A 21,909-nucleotide genomic window follows, 5' to 3' on the forward strand; every position below is an offset into this window, starting at 1 on the left:
AAATATTCAGGTGTGCAGTGCATGTGTGAAAGGGGGCTCACCGGGGATCTATTGAACATGGCATTGCACATTTCCTACATGGTGTTAGCTCAAAGCTACATCTCTGTTCGGGAAGAGAAGAAGAAAGATGAAAATCTTCGCATGAAATTCCCTCTGACTCAGTTGTTTCAAAGTGGATTCAACAGAGCGGACTATGACTCTCCCTCCCTCCCTCCTCTGAGGTGACACACAATAGAACAACATATGATTTGGATTATTCATGTGTCGGAGGAAGGAAACAGACCATCTCGGTCATATCCAGACCAACAGCTGGGCCCCATTCTCTTCTTCTTCTCTTTCTGTGTTTACTGTCCCTCAGTTTTCCCCCTGCATCACAAATCCTCTCTTTCATCTTATTCTCTTATTTTACCACCAAACTATCTCTCTCTCTCTCTCTCTCTCTCTCTCTCTCTCTCTCCTCTCTCTCTCTCTCTCTCTCTCTCTCTCTCCTCTCTCTCTCTCTCTCTCTCTCTCTCTCTCTCTCTCTCTCTCTCTCTCTCTCTCTCTCTCTCTCTCTGCATATCTTTGAAATGTTGCTTGACATTTGATTAACACATGATGTCAGATAGGTGTTAATGACGCTCATGAATGATGTTTTATCATCATCATCAGGTTCTAAACACACTGAAACACACGTCTCTCCGAGGAAACACGCGGTGCTGTGCTCCTGAATCATGACTTGAATCCACTCACATACAAAACTCAGGCCTCTGACTCAATCCTCAGTTTGAATCCTGAGACTCTTGTGATAACATACGGTCTCATTAAAGACTCTCGTTCAGCTGCTGGTGAAAAAAAAAAAAAAAAAAAAACAGGAGTCTGAAATTAGGATTTTATTTTAAGACACACATCCTGCTTTCCTTTGTGGATAAAAAGAGACTTATGTCTGTCCTCCATATGTACGAGCCACACGTGTGGGAATCTTTTGCAAAGCTGACACTAGGCCCAGTTGCCTACATAACGTATCGTACATAACCACGACCGCGCTCCAAGCCCAACTGGGCTCCAGCCCGGTTACCTCTATTACGTACGTGTATGGGTCGCCTCGGAGAGAGAGAGGACGAGTGATTTCTAGAGGTCACGATTAGAGAATGCCTTCTTGAACTTACTTGCAGTCCAGCCTCTCGATCTCAAAGTGCGGGTTGAAGTTGAGGACGATGCGCTGCGACGGCTCCGGCGCCGTGATGACCCAGTGGCAGTTCTGGTGAGGCGGGTACTCCATGGGTAACCCGGGGAGGTGATGTAACCGGCCTCGCTGGCATCGTAGACGCCTCCACACTGTGCTGCAGAGACCAGAAGAACACAATGCAGTGAGTATCAAAGTGAAATCAGGCTTTGTGTACTGTAAGGACTCTTGCGATGCATTTCTACATCAGCGTTAGAATCTTTAATTTGTTTTAAAACCATAAACACCTACAGCTAACTCCCTACATTAGTGACTCAGAGGACGCTCCATCAATCTCCTGGCGTCTGTGTGTGAAGATGTGACGAGACACGAATGAACAGTAAAACAAAGAAAGCAATTTAGGCCGTCAGTTCGGAGGAAATAGGAAAAACTTCCCCATTGTGGATCGTCAATGAGAGCGGGAACACATGGGTAAGCTATTAAAACAATAAAAGATCATCATTGCTGCGCACGCATGCACACACACACACACACTGGGGCTCTTTCACCCTCTTCCACACCCAGGCTCTTATCTCCCTCGTTCCCCCGTTGGGAGCGTTCTCAAAGTGTAATTGTTGCTCCGGCAAGCCAATCTGCAAACATTAGGACACATTCCCCGATCCTATCGCGCTCTCCCAGGAACAATAGCCTGCCAATGGCGTCGCTCGGCAGGCTCGGGCAGGAAGTGACACACAGACGGGCTGTCTAGCGGGGGGTCCTGGGGGGGTCACCCCGGCTCTGTAATGAGAAGCTAACGCTGCAACAAAAGGCTTCATTCTCTGCTGACGGCCTGACGGCTAAGACGTCTCCCGCACTCCCTGTTATCTCCCATAAACACGCCTAACACATAAACTCACACGCACATACAAAGGGAACATGTTTATGGCTATTCTGCATGCACACACACACACACACACATACACACACACACACACACTGGTTCTTTTATTACTGTTGCATTGCAATAGATTTGCAGCATTATTATTCTTTACAGAGGCGAGAGCGAAACGTGTTCTCCATGACAACAGCAGGGGGTGGCTTAGATACCTACCTCTGTACCTGTGTGTGTGTGTGTGTGTGTGTGTATGTGTGTGTGTACCAGGGGGGTCTGTAAATGTAATGAACTTGGAGATATTGAACTCTAAAGACAAACAAATGCTTTCTTAATATTGTAGCCACCATAGAGAAAACAACATATAAGAGAGAGAGAGAGAGAGAGAGAGAGAGAGATGCTGGATCACACTGATGATTTACTGACTTTAAATCCACTGCAAACCCAGGAACAGCTTTTCATAGCACGCAGTAACTCACAGGTTTTTTAAAGAGCAAAAATAAGCTTCTTAAAAAGTACAAGTTGATCAAGAGTCATGTAAGAGTCTGTAAACTGTTTTGATACTGGGTTTGAATTGGCCGTAGTTTTGATAATGTATTTAGTGCATAAATCATTCTGGGATATGATGGTAAGGATGGTCAGACATCAGCAGTAAAGCTGTTTATCTCCAGCGGTAGCAACGAGTTTTGTTTCTGCAGCTTTGTCTGCTTCTGACTGCAAGAGTTTCATTTTGGCCTTTATAGATCATTTATGTAATTCTATGTTCATATGTTGGTGCAGACTCAAAACGAGGCCTGCATGATACTACGATGTGCAGTACTTCACTACTACACATGAAATATGAGCGTTATTTTCACTTGAAGAGATTCTCTGTTTGGATATCATGAATTCATTTTTTTCTATTTCAAGCCAAATTTCCAACATTTAAAAACATCAGGAGTCGGACTTAACCACTCACCCGCTGACTGATTCTATTCCTGACATAAATGGGTTGATATTCTCGTCTGTTTCTTTCAATTCCTGTGAAAGCATCAATAAAGGAAGCGGGGGGGGAAAAAAAAGAAAACAGCACCAAAGGCTTGAAGTGTAATAGACCCTTCAAGTGATGACATTTCCACCGCCTATTGTGCTTAAAAGGCACACTTAAGATTCTCTGACATTTGATAGAGGAGCGATGGCTTCCTTACTTTGTTACTTGAGAGGAGCAGAGCCCACGCACACACACACACACACACACACACACACACACACACACACACACACACACACACACACACACACACACACACACACACACACACACACACACACACACACACACACACACACACACACACACACACACACACACACACACACACACACAGCTGCTTCATGAGAGTGCATGATCCAGACGCCCACATGCAAAGAGCAAACACACACAGATACATAGAAGCTGCTACACAAAGACACAAAGTAACACAAGTTCAGCTATGTGAAAGCTCTCGCACCTACAGGGATGCATGCTTAAAACACACTCCCGCGCCTTTGTGCATGCACACACACAACCGCTGCCACCCACACACACACACACACACACACATTCAAACACACACAGAGGGCCTGTCAATCACGAGGGGGCCGACAGAGGTGCAGAAAAATAGGCTAACAGAAAATTTTCAAACAGATAGCAGGGATGGAAAAGAATGACAGAAACAGACAGATGCCACACACACACACACACACACACACACACACACACACACACACACACACACACACTCACACACGTCTCTTTATCTGCTGCGAGTGTGCAGACAGACAGTCATTGTCGAGGCCGATGGAAGGCGCGGCGTGCAGGAGGCTATCAGCACGCAGAGCCCAGATTAAGTCGTTTGGGGAGAATCCTGCAGCCTCGACACTTTTTTTCCCCTGAGCTGCCCATTTCAACGGCCTTCAAGGAGGATGAAGAGGGGGGGGGGGGGGGGGGGGGGGGGGGTGGAGGTGGAGGTGAAGGGAGGGAGAGCAGGAAGGGATGGGAAGTGGAGGGGGGGGGAGAGAAGGATTACAGCAGGGAGAGGCGAAGGAGAGGATGAAAGAGAGGAGAGCGAGGTGATGGATAAAAGACGGATGGAGACAGAAGAGGGGAGGATTGATCGGAGGGTGAGGCAGGTGAGGGAGGGGAGTATGGCGGAGGTTGATGGACGATGGCTTGGCGGTGCCAGGGAGAGAGAGGACGAGTGACAGGAGGAGAGGGAGAAAGAAGGAGGGAGGGGACGTAAAAGGTGATGCAGAGGGAGGAATACAGAGAGAGGAGAAGAGATGGAGCCAAGAGACTGTGGTGTGTGTGTGTGTGTGTGTGTGTGTGTGTGTGTGTGTGTGTGTGTGTGTGTGTGTGTGTGTGTGTGTGTGCAGAGTCTGACGAGCCTCATTAAGACATGCCTTCTATCCAGCAGCTCCCTGTAGACACTGACCCCACTGCCAGTCAGCTCACACACACACACACACACACACACACACACACACACACTTGCACTTGAACTATGTGTTGTGCAATATGGTTGTGTGTGTTGGTGTTTGTGTTTGTTTGCTCCAAAGAAAAACTAAAGAATGATGGAGGATGCAGCAGTGATGCATCACGATTTAAACGACGTGTGGATTTTTTCCTAATTGCTTGACTGTACGTGGCAATTAGCACGAACCAAATTATGCATGTATGGAAGTGTGTGTGTGTGTGTGTGTGTGTGTGTGTGTGTGTGTGTTGTTTGTGTGTGTGTGTCGCAGGCATGTTTTGGTGAGACAGAAGTTGTGCTGTTGGATGAGTAACGCGGGGGAAGCACTCAGGAGCTGGCAGGCGAGCTTCATGAATTACACTGTCTCTTCTAGTAGAGGAGCCAATCTGTCTGCAAACACACACACACACACACACACACACACACACACACACACACTTGTTTCTACATGCAGGCACCAGATCCCCATTACATGAACAATGTCACTACTATGTGTATAAGATTGAGAGGGATTGTTTGAGGCTACCACACACATCATTTGCTGCATCTGAGGATTATTTTCATTTTAACTGATAAATCTTTGAAGTTTGCAATTGTGAAAAATGACACAAAAATCATTGAATATTCAAACAATTTGAAGACGAAACCAGCACATGTTGGATACTTTCATTAGGAATTAATCTCACAATCATCTGAACAGATAATAGATCAATCCTTTAGTGTACAAATTGTCCAAAAAATGTCGAGAAACTGGCATAGCAAGCTCAAAGTCACATCCTCAAATGACTTCATTCGTCTAGCTGCAGTCTCAAAATGTAAGACTCTTCATTGACTTTAAATAATGACAAAGAAAAATGGATATTGGACACTTGTGCTTGAATATTAACTTGGAAAGTTTCATGTACTAATAGTTGGCTTCTATTCTAATCAATAAAAGGGTTCAGGTTTCTTTTGATAAAGAAAAAGGAAAAGAGATGCAGCAGATTCTGTCAATGACAGTAAAGGAGGTACGACTCGAGTCTGCAGATGTGACTTTAACTAGAACTGGGCTCAGGATTATCTGCTTTAGGATGAATCTTGTTATTATCTCCTAAAGTGATCCAATAAATATTTGAGTCTTTGAGATGACGAGATTATAGTCGATAAGATGTGGAACGCTCTCCTCAGAGACTGAAGTGATGTCTCATTAACGCCTTCTTCAGAGAGCCTTCATAAAAAAAAAATCAAAAACGACATAGAAAAGACATTTAAGAAGCCCAAACCAGCAAATGTTGGACTCTTCCTTGGAAAAAAAATGGTTAAAAAATATTATTGATAATTGAAAATCAGTCACAAACTCCTGACAGGCGGTCACATCTGCTTTGTTTTTCATGTGGAGGAAAGAGAAATGCTGCAAAATAACTTCAGATATGTGTGTGTGTGCATCTGCATGCAAACAAGGAAATTGTTTATGCAGATTGTGAAAATGGAATAAATGTTGAATAAAAGTCACTCTCTGCATGTGTGTGTGTGTGTGTGTGTGTGTGTGTGTGTGTGCGCAGTCTGTAGTCACTCTGGATCAAGACAAACCCAGAGACGTCTTTGTACCCACTGTGAGCGCCTTTATCTTCATTATCTGGGGAATGTGCACATGTCTGCATGTCCTAGCTCTGTCCCTGTGTGTGTGTGTGTGTGTGTGTGTGTGTGTGTGTGTGTGGTGTGTGTGTGTGTGTGTGTGTGTATGAATACTAGCACTCTCATTTCTATTAGCCCCCTTATCGTGGAAGTATGGCGTCACGCTCTGGATAAGCTGCGAGTGTGAGGAGAGGCGCTGATAAATCCCTCCATCATTCCCACTGTCCTCCCCCCCCACCTTAATTAAAAAGTGCTATCGCCCAGAGTGAGGGAATGAGAGGGGAGAGCGGGCCGCGCTCATCCATTCAGTCAGGAGCAGAGGGGCTGTGTCTCTAAGACTGCTTTTAATCTCACCCGTTCCACACTGCACTGGACCCACGGAGAGGGGGGGGGGGGGGGGGGGGGGGATTCACTTTCATCACCATGTGCTTTCAGACCTTTCTGCTGAGGTAGAAGGACTGGGCTTTGAGAGGAGGAAGAGGCAGCAGTATGAGAACAAGCAGAGGAGGAAGGGGAGTGTGCGATGCACTTTGAAATATCAGCGAGCTTGATGCTGATTGGCCGTCTGTCCATGACTGTACACCTGCAGCACCCTGAGGTATGTAAAGCACTATGAACTGAGAAGCTTCCTCCTTCTGTCTGGGTGCAGTTACTCGCTCTTTCAGAGTCTGTCTGAGGCTTTGAAAATAATAACCAAATAGAAAAACAACGCAGTGTCGATATTCTTTTTTGCTTCATATTGAGTCATCAATATCACATTGAAGTCTTATTCATAAGCAGATAAAAACTCCTCACATGGGATACATATCATGTCTGGAGGAGTGCTGCTGATTTCCTTCGGTATAATTTGTATTTCATTTCTGTGTGTGGATGTATTGGATCTAAACACCAGGTGAAATTCCTCATATATACACTTTGAAACATCCTAAATGTGATGACTACTGAAGGCTTTTTGGGAGGAATGATTCTACTCTTTGTACTTGATGCAGTCACTTTTCTTAAAGTCGAGGCCCTCGTAAGAAAAGAATCGACCAAACTCCAACAAAAACAACAAGCAGGAAATGATCTGAATGCTTCATCCTAGTTTGATGTTCTTCTAACATGCATTATGTCTCAGCCCTTCGTCATACCACACAGTGGTGCATTCAGGGAACTGTGCCGTAGGTAGGGAAGGAAAGAATCAGGCGTATGTTTTGTAACAATGGACAAGAAGACTTTGGATTTGAGTGACAAACTGATCAAATTCAGGTCAGAACTGAAACAAACACAGACAAAGGCTTTTTGTTTAACAAGTGTTAAAGAAGGGATTTCTCTCCTTTAAGAACAAACAAAAGCTACATCAAAGCCAGATAATATCCCCAAAATCCTCTTTTCCTCCTCTCCCCCCCCCCCCCCTCTCACTAACAAGATAAGTGCCCCATGCTAATCAGCTAAATGCACCGCGCTGGCCGTCCTGATCAATGCTTCAATGGATCAATGGGATAAACAGATGGTAGCTGCTGCCTGCAGGAGGTGCAGCATGGAGGAGGAGGGGGCTTAATGGTGTGGGTCTAATCCTAAACACTACCTGCCTGCAGTATCATGTCTCCGTCTCTCTGGGTGCTCCCTTTGTGTGTGTGCGCCGGTGTCAGACCTGCGCACAGGAGGCACTTTCCTCAAACAGCTCCCCCGTCTGAAGGAAACAGCCGAGTCGGCATCGGCAAGAAGAGCTGTGAGGAACTGCTGCAGGAGTCGTGGTGTGACTTGTTGGCACACCCGGACCCCCCACCCTCACAGAGAGAAGTCACTGTTCATTGGATCTGACTGCTTACAAACCCTCCTTCTCTCTTCAAATTCACACCCCGGACTCCCCCTCCTCTTTAAATTACAGTAAATTTAAAACCTCTCCGTCCTGACAATGCTAACCCCCCCTCCGGCTCCCGTTTAAACCCATCCCCAAGCACCCGTTAAGACCCCCTCGCGCGCCTAATGTGACAGAGTGAAAGACCCAGCTCTGGTTTATTTATGGGGGTCTTGTTTTTAATTTCACCCCGAGAGCGGTGGGCTGTTCCTCTCGTATACCTGACTGCTATTGAACGGGGCCCGCTCTGTTTGTCTTCAGCTATGAATGCTAATAGGTGACCTTGTTTTCGCAGCTGATACCTCCGAGGCCGGGGCAGATTAAAACACAGAAATGCAAAGAATTGAAAGGCGGGACGCCGCGGAGAGATAGAGAGAGAGAGAGAGAGAGAGAGGGAGGAAAAAACAAATGGAGAAGACGGGGCGAGCATTTGGAAAAGAAACGATTAAATGAGGAGAACTCTGGGAGAAGTCGATACCATAGGTGGAAAGGATGCACAGCCGCCCACTCAATAAACATGCAAATGAGCTGTTTAATGGCCTGAATATTAATGCTGCTGGTAACGCAGTAATTGATGTACATGTCAGCGAGTCAAACTTTGGTGATTACAGTACAAGTGGAGTGGGAGAGATGACAGAAAACAAGCCGCCTGAAGACCTTTTGTGTGGTGAGTGAAAACGGCAGGACACCAGAGGAGACGTCCACGCTCAGAACATCTCTTATGGCTCATTTACCCTGACAACATGGAACATTTCTACACTCACAGGTCCCTGGCCGAGACGCCTCAGGCATGCAGTTTTTTTTTTTTTTTATTCCAGCGCAATTGTGAGGAACTTTCATTTTGTGTGGATTTTGGCGGCCCCTGTGGACAAAGTTTCACATCCTTTTTTTCCCCCTGTGCACGCGTTCCTTCACAAAATCTCCCTCTTATTATTTTTTGTAATCATTATTATTTATTTATATGTTTTTGTGTCTGTTTGAAACACACCACAAAATGTTCATGTTGACAGTGGATTTGCTTGTAAAGTTTATGTTTTCCTAATAAACAAATCTATTAAAAAAAAAAAAGAAAATCTGTCTGTAAAGCTCTGTGATGGAGAGTTTTGCCAAAGCATCGAGGCCCAATTTGATCAGTTTTCTGACTCTTGTAAAACGTTAAGTACGACTCTTAAGTGCTTCACTCTCACACGAGTATCCTGTCACAACAGAGTCTTTCATTTCCAGCCTCCATGTTCCTCACGTTTGACGACAGTGACACTTCATAAAAGCCTTCATGTGATCCGCTCCCTCCGAGTCCAGTGCCGCTTTAACTTGTGGCCCTTGCACGCTTTTGATCTCCCCCTCTCCTCCCCCTCTTCCCCAGCATTTCCTCTCCTGTGCTCCCCTCTTTTCCTTCACTTTACGCTCTTCATCCTCTCACATCTCCCCTCTCTCTGACTCTGCTGCAGCCTCATCCTCTCTGAACCTCCCTGTTCTTCTGCCTCCTGTTCTGTTCTTTCTCAGTCTCTTGTTCCTCTTGGCGTGTGTGTGTGTGTGTGTGTGTGTGTGTGTAATGTGGCTTTTGAGGGAGGGTGGGGTGGGGGGCAGAAGTGGCAGGGACATGCGGTGCAGTGTCTTGGCGGGGGAAACACAGAGAGAGAGGGAGGGAGAGCTTCCCTGATGGCTGCCAAGAGGCCCACATCTGTCTCTGATCAACGGGTACAGAGGCAGCTAGTGAAACACACACACATGTACACGCACACGCACACACACACACATACATAGAGAAATGTGGAGGGGTGGCTGTCCTATTTAAAAACAAGTAGCCTAAACAAGGAGGAGGACGAGACCATGTGAGGGGAGCGGAGCAGCGGGTGGTGTTGTAAAGACTCAACAGTCATCATGGGATCATGAACAGCTCGTCACCCACCGACTGCTGCTCGCTCAGAACCAACAGAGATCCATGAAACCTGCTGAAACTATCACACATGGAAGATCGACGTATTATTCCAGGAACAGAAACGCACGGCTTCGAGAGAGATGGATGCAACAATTACCATATAGAATGCAGAGAATTACACTGACTGATCCTTTGCTTTCTCTTTCTGACACAAAGATTCTTCTTATTGTGCAAGACATGTTTTCCCTTTATAAGCGCGTTCAAAGGCACTCGGAATTAAAAATGTCACAACCAGAGTCCAAGCACCCTTAAGGCAGAGAAAACAGAACTGTGCAGAGATCGTCGCTGTTTTCAACAAAGATATTCGGTGTTTAAATTGATCTCTTCTGATCAAAGATTCTTCCCAAATGTTTGCTTCTTGATGCAAAAGGTTTGTTTGTTTGATTCTCAGGAAACAAAAACCTCCATAAAAGAACATGTGACAACCACAGAGCAGAGACAATGAGAATCGTGCAGAGATCTTCCCCCGTTTTGCACAGACAGATATTTTACCATTCACAGCTTTAATCTCTCGGTTTCAAATACTCTTCCCTTTTAAGGAAATGAACGCTAACCTGTCTGCAGGATCATATCCCTGGATTTGAAGTTGAACTACTGTAAGAATAAAACTACAACAGAGTGAAGAAGGGAGAAGCAGCGTGAGGCCATGTGTCATCATCCCACTAGTGGCGTCACTTCTCTTCGTGGTAAACCCTTCTCCCACAAACACACATCCTAACCGCTCTTCATCTTGATCCTTTCAGGTGACATAATCAAGCAAATGACTCGACATTATTTTTCTTTAACATCTCCATGTATCCAGATGGAACCCTGCGCGTCCTGGTGTTAAATCCACATTTAATGAGGCTTCAGGTTTCCGTGAGTTACTACAAGAATAAGCCCTGATTAAAGCATGGATATGACTTGAACATGCTGCTCTTTCTGCTCTTTAATCTCTCGGTTTATTGTCGTTTGATTGCTCAGAGCGCGCGCGGGAGGTGACGCTGCGCCGCCGCGTGGAGCTGCCTGCGCCGCAGCTCCTGCTTTCACCGCGCGCACAACACACGGAGGTAATAACACACAGCCGAGCCACCTTACGTGTGCTGACTGACGGAGATCTTCATTATAATAGTGCTCATTACAGTGCTGTTGAACGAATCATACAATGGCACTTTTACGCGCGGTCTCTTCTTGGACACCGGTGCTTGAAACCCGCGCTGAAACCTGTTTTCATCATCCTGATTGCGAGGAAGCATTTCATCAGGAAGAGGAGGGTTTTGTTTATTTCCCTTGGTGAAGAATGAAATCAAAGAAAAACAACAGGAAACTCGCGGGTAAACAATGTGTTTGGATTTTTCAGGAGCCTCATGCATATAATCATCTCATTCACAGTCCGCTGAGCTGACAGGAGACCCGACCCTGCGCTCTGTGTGGCTGGGACAGATAACTGTTTCCGATGCTGTTAATATTTGATGAAGGTGTGGAAGTTCTTTAGTATTATATGTGTGCCAGCTGGGTTGGCACGAGGCGGAATAAGCCACCACTCTAACAAGTCTTTTTGACCCCATAATTTAAAAGAAATACATCCCCACATCAGAGTGAAATACACACACATTAACTCAGCGTGACCACAATATGAGGAAATCATCCTTCAGAATAAGGAGGAAGCAGGATCTTAAATCCACACAATGAGCTTTATCGTGTCTTTACGGCTTCATCGATACACAAACACATGACAATGAGCTCATTTTCAAACGAAAATGATTTTCAAACGACCGTCATTTACAGGTCCGGCAGATTCAACTCAATATGTTAAAGAATAAATTCATGGCGCGCTAATTAAAACTATTCTTTCTTTTGCATTTGTCGTTTTTTTTGGTTCAGAACAGGCGTGCGTGAAATATCTCAGAAGTAGTAAGTCAAACTCACCATCATCTGCTCCTCTGGCTCTTAACGCCAGATGACACATCGCCAGTAAAAATCCAATCAAGGATGACACCAAATCCATCTTGGGCGACGAGGAAACTCGTGGAGAGCTTTGTAGTTTCTGTTGTTTCCTCCTCGCAGGACAGAAAATCTGATTTTCCTCCCGAAAAAAAAAAATCCACACCCCTTCAGGAGCACAGCCGTCTGGAAACAGTTCAGTTATAATCCCAGGGCGTTTTTTTTAAACCATTGGTGGACAGTAGTTCCAACTAGGCTACATATCATAAAGTGGTTTCAGTTTTTGTCCCTGTCCATTTAGCGGAATAAAACGTCCTCCGAAAAACAGTGAGCAAACAAACTCCTGGATCAATACCGCGTGCGCTCCGCAGCTCGGAGGCTTCGGGCGGTTTCTGCGCTCCGGAGAGTCCGGACAGCGGCTCCAGGGCGCGTCGAGATCCGACTGAGAGGCTCCCAGTCTCCGCTATCTCCTCTCTCTCTCTGCGCTTCCTGCGTATTTTTTGCGCACACGAGGGTCGGCTCTCCTGTGCAGGAAAAGTCCAAAAAAAAAAAAAAAGCCCTCTTTACAGGCTGTGGAAGCCTCAGTCCGAGGGTTAGAAGAGTCTAAGAATGACAAATATGGAATAGTCGTGCGCTCCCGCTTCCCAAAACAAGATATTTGAATGTCCTGACACCTCCAGCGGCACCGCTACTCCTTATCCTGGGTCTCTCTCTGGTAACGGCTCCGTTCAGCCTGCGCTCTGCTCCCACACCGGCCTGAGTGCTTGTGTGTCCGAGTCCGGGAGGTGTGTGCGGAGTGTGTGTGTGAGTGATGCGCTTTTGAGCTGAGCAGCTATCGCGTTACAGTCACGGCGCCTCGGCTCCGCCCCCTCCCGTCGCTCTCTGATTATAGGGAGGGCTCTATCTCTCTCTCTCTCTGCTTTCTCCCCCTTTCTCTCTCTCACACACATTCAGCTGCATCCCCCCCCTCCACCACAAGATAGCACAGATATGAACTCTTCCACAGATAAAGCGCAGATAAGACATATTGTGATGGTAAACCAGCAGAACTTCTCCTCAGGCTCTTTTCAAAAGGAGAGAGAATCCCAGAAAGAGTGAGACATGCAGGGAGGAGTGTGGGACTGCATGTGCATCCACCTCCTCATCCTCCTCCTCCTCCTCCTCCTCAGGCAGTTACACAGGCACAAGGGCGCTTTTCCCCACAAACACACATCAAACAGCAAAGCCAATGTCAAAGCCCTCACCCCAACAGAGAGGGAGAGCCCACCTCGGCCCTGCCCAGCCTCAGCCCTACAATCAACAGTCTCTAAATACAGAGGCAGGCCGTGTAATGACACAGTAGTGAGCTTAAAATAATCTGCTGAGAAAGGCCTGCAGGGTCCGGCCCATGTGCCCTGCCTGTGGCTTGTGTTACCGTGTAACGTGATGGACGGGGCTGTGTAATGAGCTGCAGTGTGCGGCCTCCGCTGGCATCCTTATTTGGAGCAGCGAGGTGCATTCCTAAAGGTCAGAGCCACTTTTTAGGGAGATGTCATTTTCTGTAAACTCTCTGACTGTACGGGAACTTTAAGCTCTTACATGAAGGGTGGAGGGGTTTAAGAAATAAAAATCCATGAGGTTTATCCTGCAGAGTGAGAATATTCCTGATAATGGACACCATCGATGTGACATGCTAACAGCAGACCTTTTTAGTCATCCTCAGCTCGGGAAGCTTCGGCTTCGTAAGAAAGTGTGATTCAGTTTCACAAGTTTTCATACTCTCCTCACAGGTTAAAGAAACACTGAGGTGCACCATTACTGCGGTCAGATGCTAGCTTGTTAGCATTCATTCCAACAGAAGACCCTTTACCTTGTTAGTTAAACTGCATAAACACAAGAAGGGTAAAAAACATTATTTCATTGTTTCTTACATAGCCAGTTCACAGCGTGACATGTACGTCTCGGTTCCACTTCCCTGTCAGTATAAAATTCCCCCGAGCTGAATTTCCTTTCACGATAAGTACTTTGAGAATGTGTCGACATGGAGGATACTTGTTCGTGTAAAAAAGAAACACTTTATAAATGAAGGTAAAATATAAAATGCTTAACAACCCTGATCAGCATCACGTGTGATTGTGCGTGCATCCGAGTGGTAAACAAAGTCAACAGGAGTCGTCTGATGACCTTGACTGAAGGTTGTATGACAGGTCTGGGTGTCACTGCGAGTCTGTCTGACTGTCTGTCACCTCAGTGAACCGTCACCCCCCCCTGCTGTTTACGTCCCCGTCCCCCCGTCCCCCAGGTTGACTTGATGCCATCTCCTTCCAGTTTTCTTACAGCCTGTCAGTCATCTTTAAGCCCGCCTCTAGCTGGAGGGAGCGGTGGCTGTCAGAGGGGCGTCGTGATTGGCTAATCTGAGCCTGTGGGCGCAGCGCCCAAGCTGGCAGGAACCAGTTTGCCACGTGCTGTTTTTGTCGAGTTGTTTCCGCTTGTGTGATATATGTGTGTGCATTGATTGAAGTCTTTTTGATACGTGCAGGTCGGTCCACTCTGAGCCCCCGTTTTGACCCCTCCACAGATAAAAAGGAGAGAAAACAGCGCCTGTATCAAACCTTCCAAGCAACACTGGGTCACTTTCTGCTCTGCTCCCCCCCCCTCCCAGTCCCAAGGGGTCATTTGATACTCCTCTCCCCCATTTGTCAACATCTCGGCCCCCACCGTCAGCCTTCAACCCCCCCAAATATTGGGTCAACGCATGGCTAATGGAGGGCAACAGTCGACAGGAGAACCTGAGAAAGTGGAGAGAATGTGGAGGGAGGCAAAGTGTTTGTATTCACCCCACAGGGGGAAACATACACACACATACCGTCTTATGTCACTCTTGGCAATCGTCTTTTGGCCACATATTTAACTCTGCAAACACTTCTCAGAGACCACCTGTCAGTCAAACTCTGGGTCACAGCCTGACGTCTACTTCTAAGATTTCCTGCCTATGAAATATGAGTTTTTGTGGTCCTGTGATTTAATCCAAAAGGTCATTTTCTTCGATCACAGATTCAGTATGTGGACCTGGAGACCGGATGAGGAGAGGGTGACTAAATGTGCTCCGTTTACCAAAAACATGATATTAACAAACTCTAGTTAGCAGCTCAGAAGAAAAAAAGATGGACAGAGAAGAGCAAATTGAAAATGTAATCTCTGAATTATGAGCGAGATCTGCTGCATATAATAAAGTGAAACTCCTTGTAAGCAGATGGTACACTTTGGTATGATCCCAGCTTGTAATAAAGCCACAGGACTCCGCATGTCAGAGTCGGTTCAAACACCACAGCAGTGAAATCAAACACTGAACCTGCAGCTGCAATATGTGGAGCCCTGTTCACGATCTATTTCTCCCCAGGTCGTACCATCTGCATCCCCCCCCCTCCCTCTGTATGCACCAAAATACAGTCGACAAATGGCAGCCATAGACTCCCAACTGCTCACCTCAGCACACCTGCGCTGTGTTCACTCATGGGCGGCAGAGGGGAACACAACAGGGTCTTTCTCCCACATTTATGTGTGAGAGAGAGAGAGAGAGAGAGAGAGAGACACCAACTGCTGCCTTTCTTATCACAACCTGCCCTGGAGACTGACAGCATGACTGATAACTCTCTCTCTCTCTCTGTCACACAGACACACACCTCTCTACGTCTTTCACTGTCACCCCTCCCTCCCTCTCTCTCTCTCTCTCTCTCTCTCTCGCCCATCAGTGTGTTACTGCAGTCTGTGGGTTCAAGGAGGAAACTGCGTGAAAGTCTGCTAGTCGTTCTGAGAGGCTGAGTGATCCCGGTCGAGGCCTTCAGCTTTTCTTCTCTTCATCACCGACAGACGCGGCTTTGGATCTATCGGAGGAGGGAGATAAGCTCGAGATAGCCTTGACTTGACCCTATCAGCATCTTGAGTGTGTGTGAGTGAGTGTGTGTAAGAGGGAGGAAGGGGGCTAAGGGGGCACTGTGAGCACATCAAGAGTGGAGGGTCAAGGGGCGACTTTTGTGATCTCCTTTGATATTCATTGGAGTGACACCTCTGCTTGCAACACGTAGCGATTACACAAAACAAAAAAAACCCAGCAAACTGCAGTTTCTTAAAAGGCCACTTGAATTGACCAGATTTTAAAACCAACATGGCAGTGGAACAGTATGTCCAAACATGGTCTTCAGAAAGGCAACAAACCAGCGCGTGATGACATCATAGCTAAGTCCATTATTTATACAGGCAATGACCACAGCACAGGTTGGAGGCAGCGCCCTTTGAGAGCTCTAAAAGCTCCACATAGGAACAACGTTGCTGCTGCTGCTTTGATCTAAAAAAAAAAAAAAAAAAATGTCCTGTTTGTCGTTTATTTTATTCACACTCCTTCACTGAAGCAGCGACCCAATTTCCCCCTTGGGATCATTAAAATTTCATCTGATCTTTATCTTATAAGCACATCACACACACTCACACATCTCTGCAAAATACACCCGCACCAGTTCCTTCTGTTGCACGGATCCCTCCCTTTTTTCACCAGGAGGCACAAATCTCTCACATGTTGTGCTATTTCTAAGACTGACTGCCACTGTCGGATTCCTGGATGGGCCACCCAGGCGATGGGCATGCCCTGGCCAGGGTAATAATTACACACAAACACACACACACGCTTCAACCTACTGCTCTGCACAGACAAATCTGACTTCTGCTGTGCTGGCTGGTGGGTTGGATCTGGAAACATCTGGTGACTGTCTGCTGCTCTCTTACCACTCCTCCTCCTCCTCCTCGCTCTCCTTCTGTATGTGCTACCTTCAACCCAAAAAAAAAAAAAAAAAAAACCCCAAGCTCAGTCATCAAAACGCTTTCAGCTGCAGATAGAAACAGCCCACACACCAGACACACAGGGAGGAAAAGCAGGGTTTTCATTATTAGAAGGAGACACCCAGAAACACCCATGCTCTTCCTCTGCAGTTTGCAGAAACACCAACTCACTCCATGTGACATCGTGTGGCTGCAACAATCTGTTTTTCAATCATTCAGACGAGAAAATGACAAAACACTGACTCCGGTGTGGAGTCATGATGACTTGTTTCAGTGCAGGATGAATCATCTGCAGTACTCAACTGAGCCTAATGGGGGCAGGAAAACTCACCAAGCCGAGCATGCAGGCAACCTTTAGGAACATGGTGCAAGTATGAATGTGATGTTATGCATGCATTAAAACACTTTAGACATTAAGATCAACCAATCTGCACATGTGACGGCTGTAGAGACGGATCTCATTTGCTTAATCGCTGCATATCCAATCATCTCAAATAAGGCCGGTTTATTAATCATTCAGTAAATAAGTCACAGTGGATGATCAGCGTCTGCCAAATGCCCTATTTTGAAGAATACTAATTCATCAACCTGCTTCGGTTTGCATGCAACATGGCTGCGCTCCTGTGTGTCTACCCCATAGCTCCGCTCTGAAAATGTTGTTTGCTCACTTTAATTGCAAAGATGCCGGCTCTATTCCCCGGCCGCCTCTTGTTTATGATACAGCATCATTATCCCGAGCTGCAGACGAGAGAGGAGAGACTGCAGCTCCTCTTCCTCTTTTTTTTTTTTTCCACCAGGATCTATTTTACTTCTGCTCGCTCTCTTTCATCTCTGTCCACCGGCCTGCTGTGTGTCTTTATAGTCACATCAAAGTGACCTCCGCCACCCTGGTCCCTCCAAACCCCCCCTCCCCTCTTTTTAGACCGGAGAGACACACACACACAAAGAGGGGAGGGGGTTTACTGCACATTTTCCAGACAGAAAGACAATACCTGACATGTTAAGCACTCTTCAATGAACAATGGAAATGTGACTGAATTCAAACTTCACTTCAGTAGTTACAGCTCGTCTTTTTATGCCCCAATACTTAAAAAAAGCGCAATCAACCCCCCCCCCACAAAAAAACAAAAACACAGAAATCCACTTCACTGACTACTTCTGAAGGCAAATTTGAAAGTGTCTTTTTGTGCACTTCCTGTTTGCATGCTGATTGTATGTTCCAGCACCGCTCCTCCATCACTGCAGGAGTGAGCACTGTATTAACAAGCAATAATAAAAAGACAAGAGGCCATTCTCCACGCCTTGTTTACTCTGCAGGGTCTTTATCGGGGGGGGGGCCTCTGAAGGAACAATCAGTGTTTGGGGGAGAGGACACTGGAGGACAAGTGCATGCTAATGAGAGAGAGAGAGTTTTTATGTTGAGCGGGGGATTAAAGTGCAACGCTCGGAGCTCCAGTTTTGTCTTCTGTTGTGAAGCCGCGATGTGAGGAAGAATGAGAGGAGTCACGTCTTTATCTTGTGAAGTGAGGAGCTGAAACACGATGTGTGCATGCTGTAACTGTGACTGAACACTCACTGTAGTGTTTCATCATCGAGCGGGAATCCAGATTGATATCATGCATACACTAAAATGTATAACGTCGTCAAAGGATTTAAAGTGGTACTCACGTTTTCTTTTTTGATCGGCCAAAACAAAAACACATACAGCAGTCTGTTTATTGGTCAGATTTAAAGCTCAGATTATAAAAAGAAAAAAGTCAAGCTACATTGGAGTAGAGTGGCAACAAAGAAAGACTTTATCGTTAAGGTAGGACTTTTTTTTTTTTTTTTTTTTTAACCGGATAAAGCGGCGACGTCTTTCTCTTCAAAGCCACCAGACTCCATTCATAAAACCGATCATTCTGCCTCAAAGAGGACCGGGCTTGTCTACCACTGCCTCGACCCCTTTATATCTGTGTGTGACAAAAAGACCGAGTCAGATCATGACGGCTCATTTGAGAAGTCACACAATGACACAAACAGGACAACCAAGAAACACACATGTGAACCAGCAACACCCCCCCGTGACCTGCGAGGTAAAATCACTGTTTTTGTCAGTGGAGTCTGGTGGATTTAAAGTGATCCATTTAAACGCCTTAATAAAAATCTGGAGGGATCCTTTCTGTGAGGTTGTCAGACACTTTGAATAACAGTCAGAGCATGTGAGCGACAAAAATAAGAACTTTTAGTAAGTGAATAGGGCACATTTTTATTTTAAAAAAAAGGTGTTGTTTTAGAAGTTGGTGGACCTGATGGCGCTCTACGGCACAGACAGAAGCTACCACCATCCTTATTCTTGAATTATTTCATAAAATCTGATCTTTCAATGTCTGAAAAAGCAGTTTCTCTTTTACTCCCCCCCCTCTTTTTTTTTTTATGTATGATTTTGTCAACAAAAACCTTAATGATGAGCAGAGTGAGTTGGAAACAAGACAGAAGAGTGATCCTGCAGAGAAAGACAGAAATAGGGAGACAGATGGGTGGAGGAAGTCGGCGATGTAAAGAGCGACAAAAGAGATTTGCCGTGCATCTGTTGCGGGAGGAGAGGACGGAGGAAGAGGAAGCAGAAGAAGGACACACAAAAAGAGGAAGAGTGGCATTGGCAGAGAGCGGCAGAGGCGGAGAGCACTTAGGAGAAGATGGCCGACAATTTAAAAAAGCCAGGATCTTTGAGAAAGGCGGCTCCCTTAATGTGGTTTAACCCTGCTGCATTCACATTACCATGCTAATCTTATCAATGTTGTGCGTATTTGTGTGTGTGCGTATGTGTGTGTGTGTGTGTGTGTCTGAGTGCATGTTAGAGGCAGCTAAGCACTCGGGCCCCATTAGTAAAACTTAATTGACTTATAGCCTTCTGACCACAAAGGTAACATCTGTGTCAGTCATGTAAGTGAATGCCCCGAGTCACCTCACACACACACACACACACACACACACACACACACACACAGACACACACACACACACACACACTTAAATGACATTTTCTTCATTGTGCCACTGATTGACCTTGATGCACCAGTGGATGCAATATGGAGCGTAGCTTTGTCTCCTTGAGATGAGATAAAGAGGGGAACAGGACACAGAGACACACTGGTATTTAACTACATGTGGAATCATTATCCTGCAGTGAGAGACTGCATCACGTCCTTATTCTTACCATGAGATGAGATGAGATGAGATGAGAGTCAACTTTACTGTCGTTACACATATACAAGTATAGAGTAACGAAATGAGGTTTGGCATCTCACCAGAAGTGCAAATAAGCAGAAAGTGCAAGAGTCTGTGCTATGTACAGTAATTACAAAATTTACAGATGTAGACTAAAAAAAAGTGAATTATTGGGTATATATGGCTGGATTAATGGGATGCTATAAATATAAATAAATGCTATGAATATAAGGATATTCTTCAGATTATAATATACAGATTAAGGTGCAGTGAGCATGCTATACTAGATTACAGATAATATACAGAATATGGAAGTCCACAATGAGCTCCTTCGTCAAGCAGACAGCAAAGAACTAGTGGTGACGAAGCTGGAGATAAATGAAACCTCCGAACAGCCAATCAGAGAGATTCCTCTCACCGTCCGCAGACCCCAATTCAACATGTGGAGTCGGCCATAAAAAGGCAGACAAGGTTTTTTTTTTTTTTTGTAATATCGTCACTTAGAGCAAAACAATCAGAGTCAGTCAATCAACAAGATCGTTCAATAGAAGCTTTTCCCCTGAGAGACAGAGACGCAAACAATCACAGCTCTTTCATTTTCTACCTGGAAGTTGATTACACTAAAAAACATGAAATTAAGTCCTGGTGTAAAAAAAAAGAATGTAGTACCCCTTTAAAGGGACACTCCACCATTTTTCATAAAGTCTGAGCGTGTGCAAGAGACACAACAGGAAGTAATCACAGCTTTTAAACTCCATGCCCTCTGTTTGTTATACGGACTCTAACATAGAGATACACATCACAGAATAAACTGATCCCTCTGTATAAACTCAGCGAGGCGCTCCTTTAAGTTACGAACATATAGGAGGGTAGCCTCAGATCAGGCTGCAGACACGTTGACAGGAAGAGAGACGGGCGCCGCAGCGCTGAGGGATTGACACGCCGTCAGACACTGAGACGGAGAGAAAAGGCCTACGGCTGAACAAGACGAGCCGGAGGATCCATCATTATTTAGCTGTGGATATAGAATATCAAATGCAGGACAGGAGACGCCTCCGTATCAGGCTGCCATTATTGAAAATGACTAATATATTCAGAGTAGAAGAAGACGTGGGGAGAAAGAGAGATGGATGAGATATGGAATCGGATGGAGACTGACACTCCATCTTTCTGAATAGTAATCCAATAACGTCTCCTGAGTTTCCTTATGGCTAATCAATTGTGCCGCAGCGCAGAAACAAATCACCATATCGCCCCGGTCAATAACCGTCACTCATGGAAATAACTCGCCCCCGCTGTCGCCGTTTATCAGGCTCGCCGGAGTCTCAAACTCGCTGCAGGGAGAGGGGTGACGCGGGTCAGTTTGTACACACTCACCGGGCTCCCTAAGGTGGCCCAGCTGGGTGTCATTTAGAGAGAGATAAAGGAGGAGAGAGAGAGAGAGAGGTGTTCTCAAACACGACCTGACCTCAGGTGAAGTGGAGCCCGACCAAAGTAAAGACGGATGATGATGTACGGCTAGCAGAGCAAACACAGAGACACAGTTAATCAGAGGAGGAGTAGAGGACACACACACACAACACACACACACACACACACACACACACACACACACACACACACACACACACACACACACACACACACACACACACACACACACACACACACACACGATAGACCACGACTTATTTCACTTTTCTTCTTCTGGAGAGGACGATGGATGAAATCAGCCTGTTTAATCAGTGCGCCTCACTTCACCACACATCAGAAAACACGAGCAAACACTCAAAACACTAACAGCCTAATGTTTGTGTGTGGACTGAAACCGGATCTTCACGCACAGTTCAGTCATCACCAGGATCTCAGACCAGGACGACAAAGAAAAGACAGAAAAACGAGAAGCTGCAGCTCAAAGCCACGACAATAAAAAGAGATTTGTAAAGCAAAATGCAGAAGATAAAGTTAAAGAGCTCACAGAGATATGGATTTAGATAAGTTGAACACAGACACCTGAAAGCTCCTGCATGTTCAGTAATAAAG

At 45.9% G+C, this 21,909-nt stretch overlaps 1 protein-coding gene across 1 annotated transcript in view; it reads right to left on the minus strand.

The window, feature by feature from the left end:
- Positions 1-21,909, minus strand: part of nrp2a (neuropilin 2a) — a 95,334-nt gene that overhangs the window by 56,669 nt on the left and 16,756 nt on the right. The window contains 2 exon segments of the mRNA XM_065952273.1: positions 1,149-1,260; positions 1,263-1,322. Coding sequence (XP_065808345.1) covers positions 1,149-1,260; positions 1,263-1,322 — 172 coding nt within the window.

The sequence above is a fragment of the Labrus bergylta genome, chromosome 24 (assembly GCF_963930695.1).
Source record: "Labrus bergylta chromosome 24, fLabBer1.1, whole genome shotgun sequence".
NCBI lineage: Eukaryota > Metazoa > Chordata > Actinopteri > Labriformes > Labridae > Labrus > Labrus bergylta.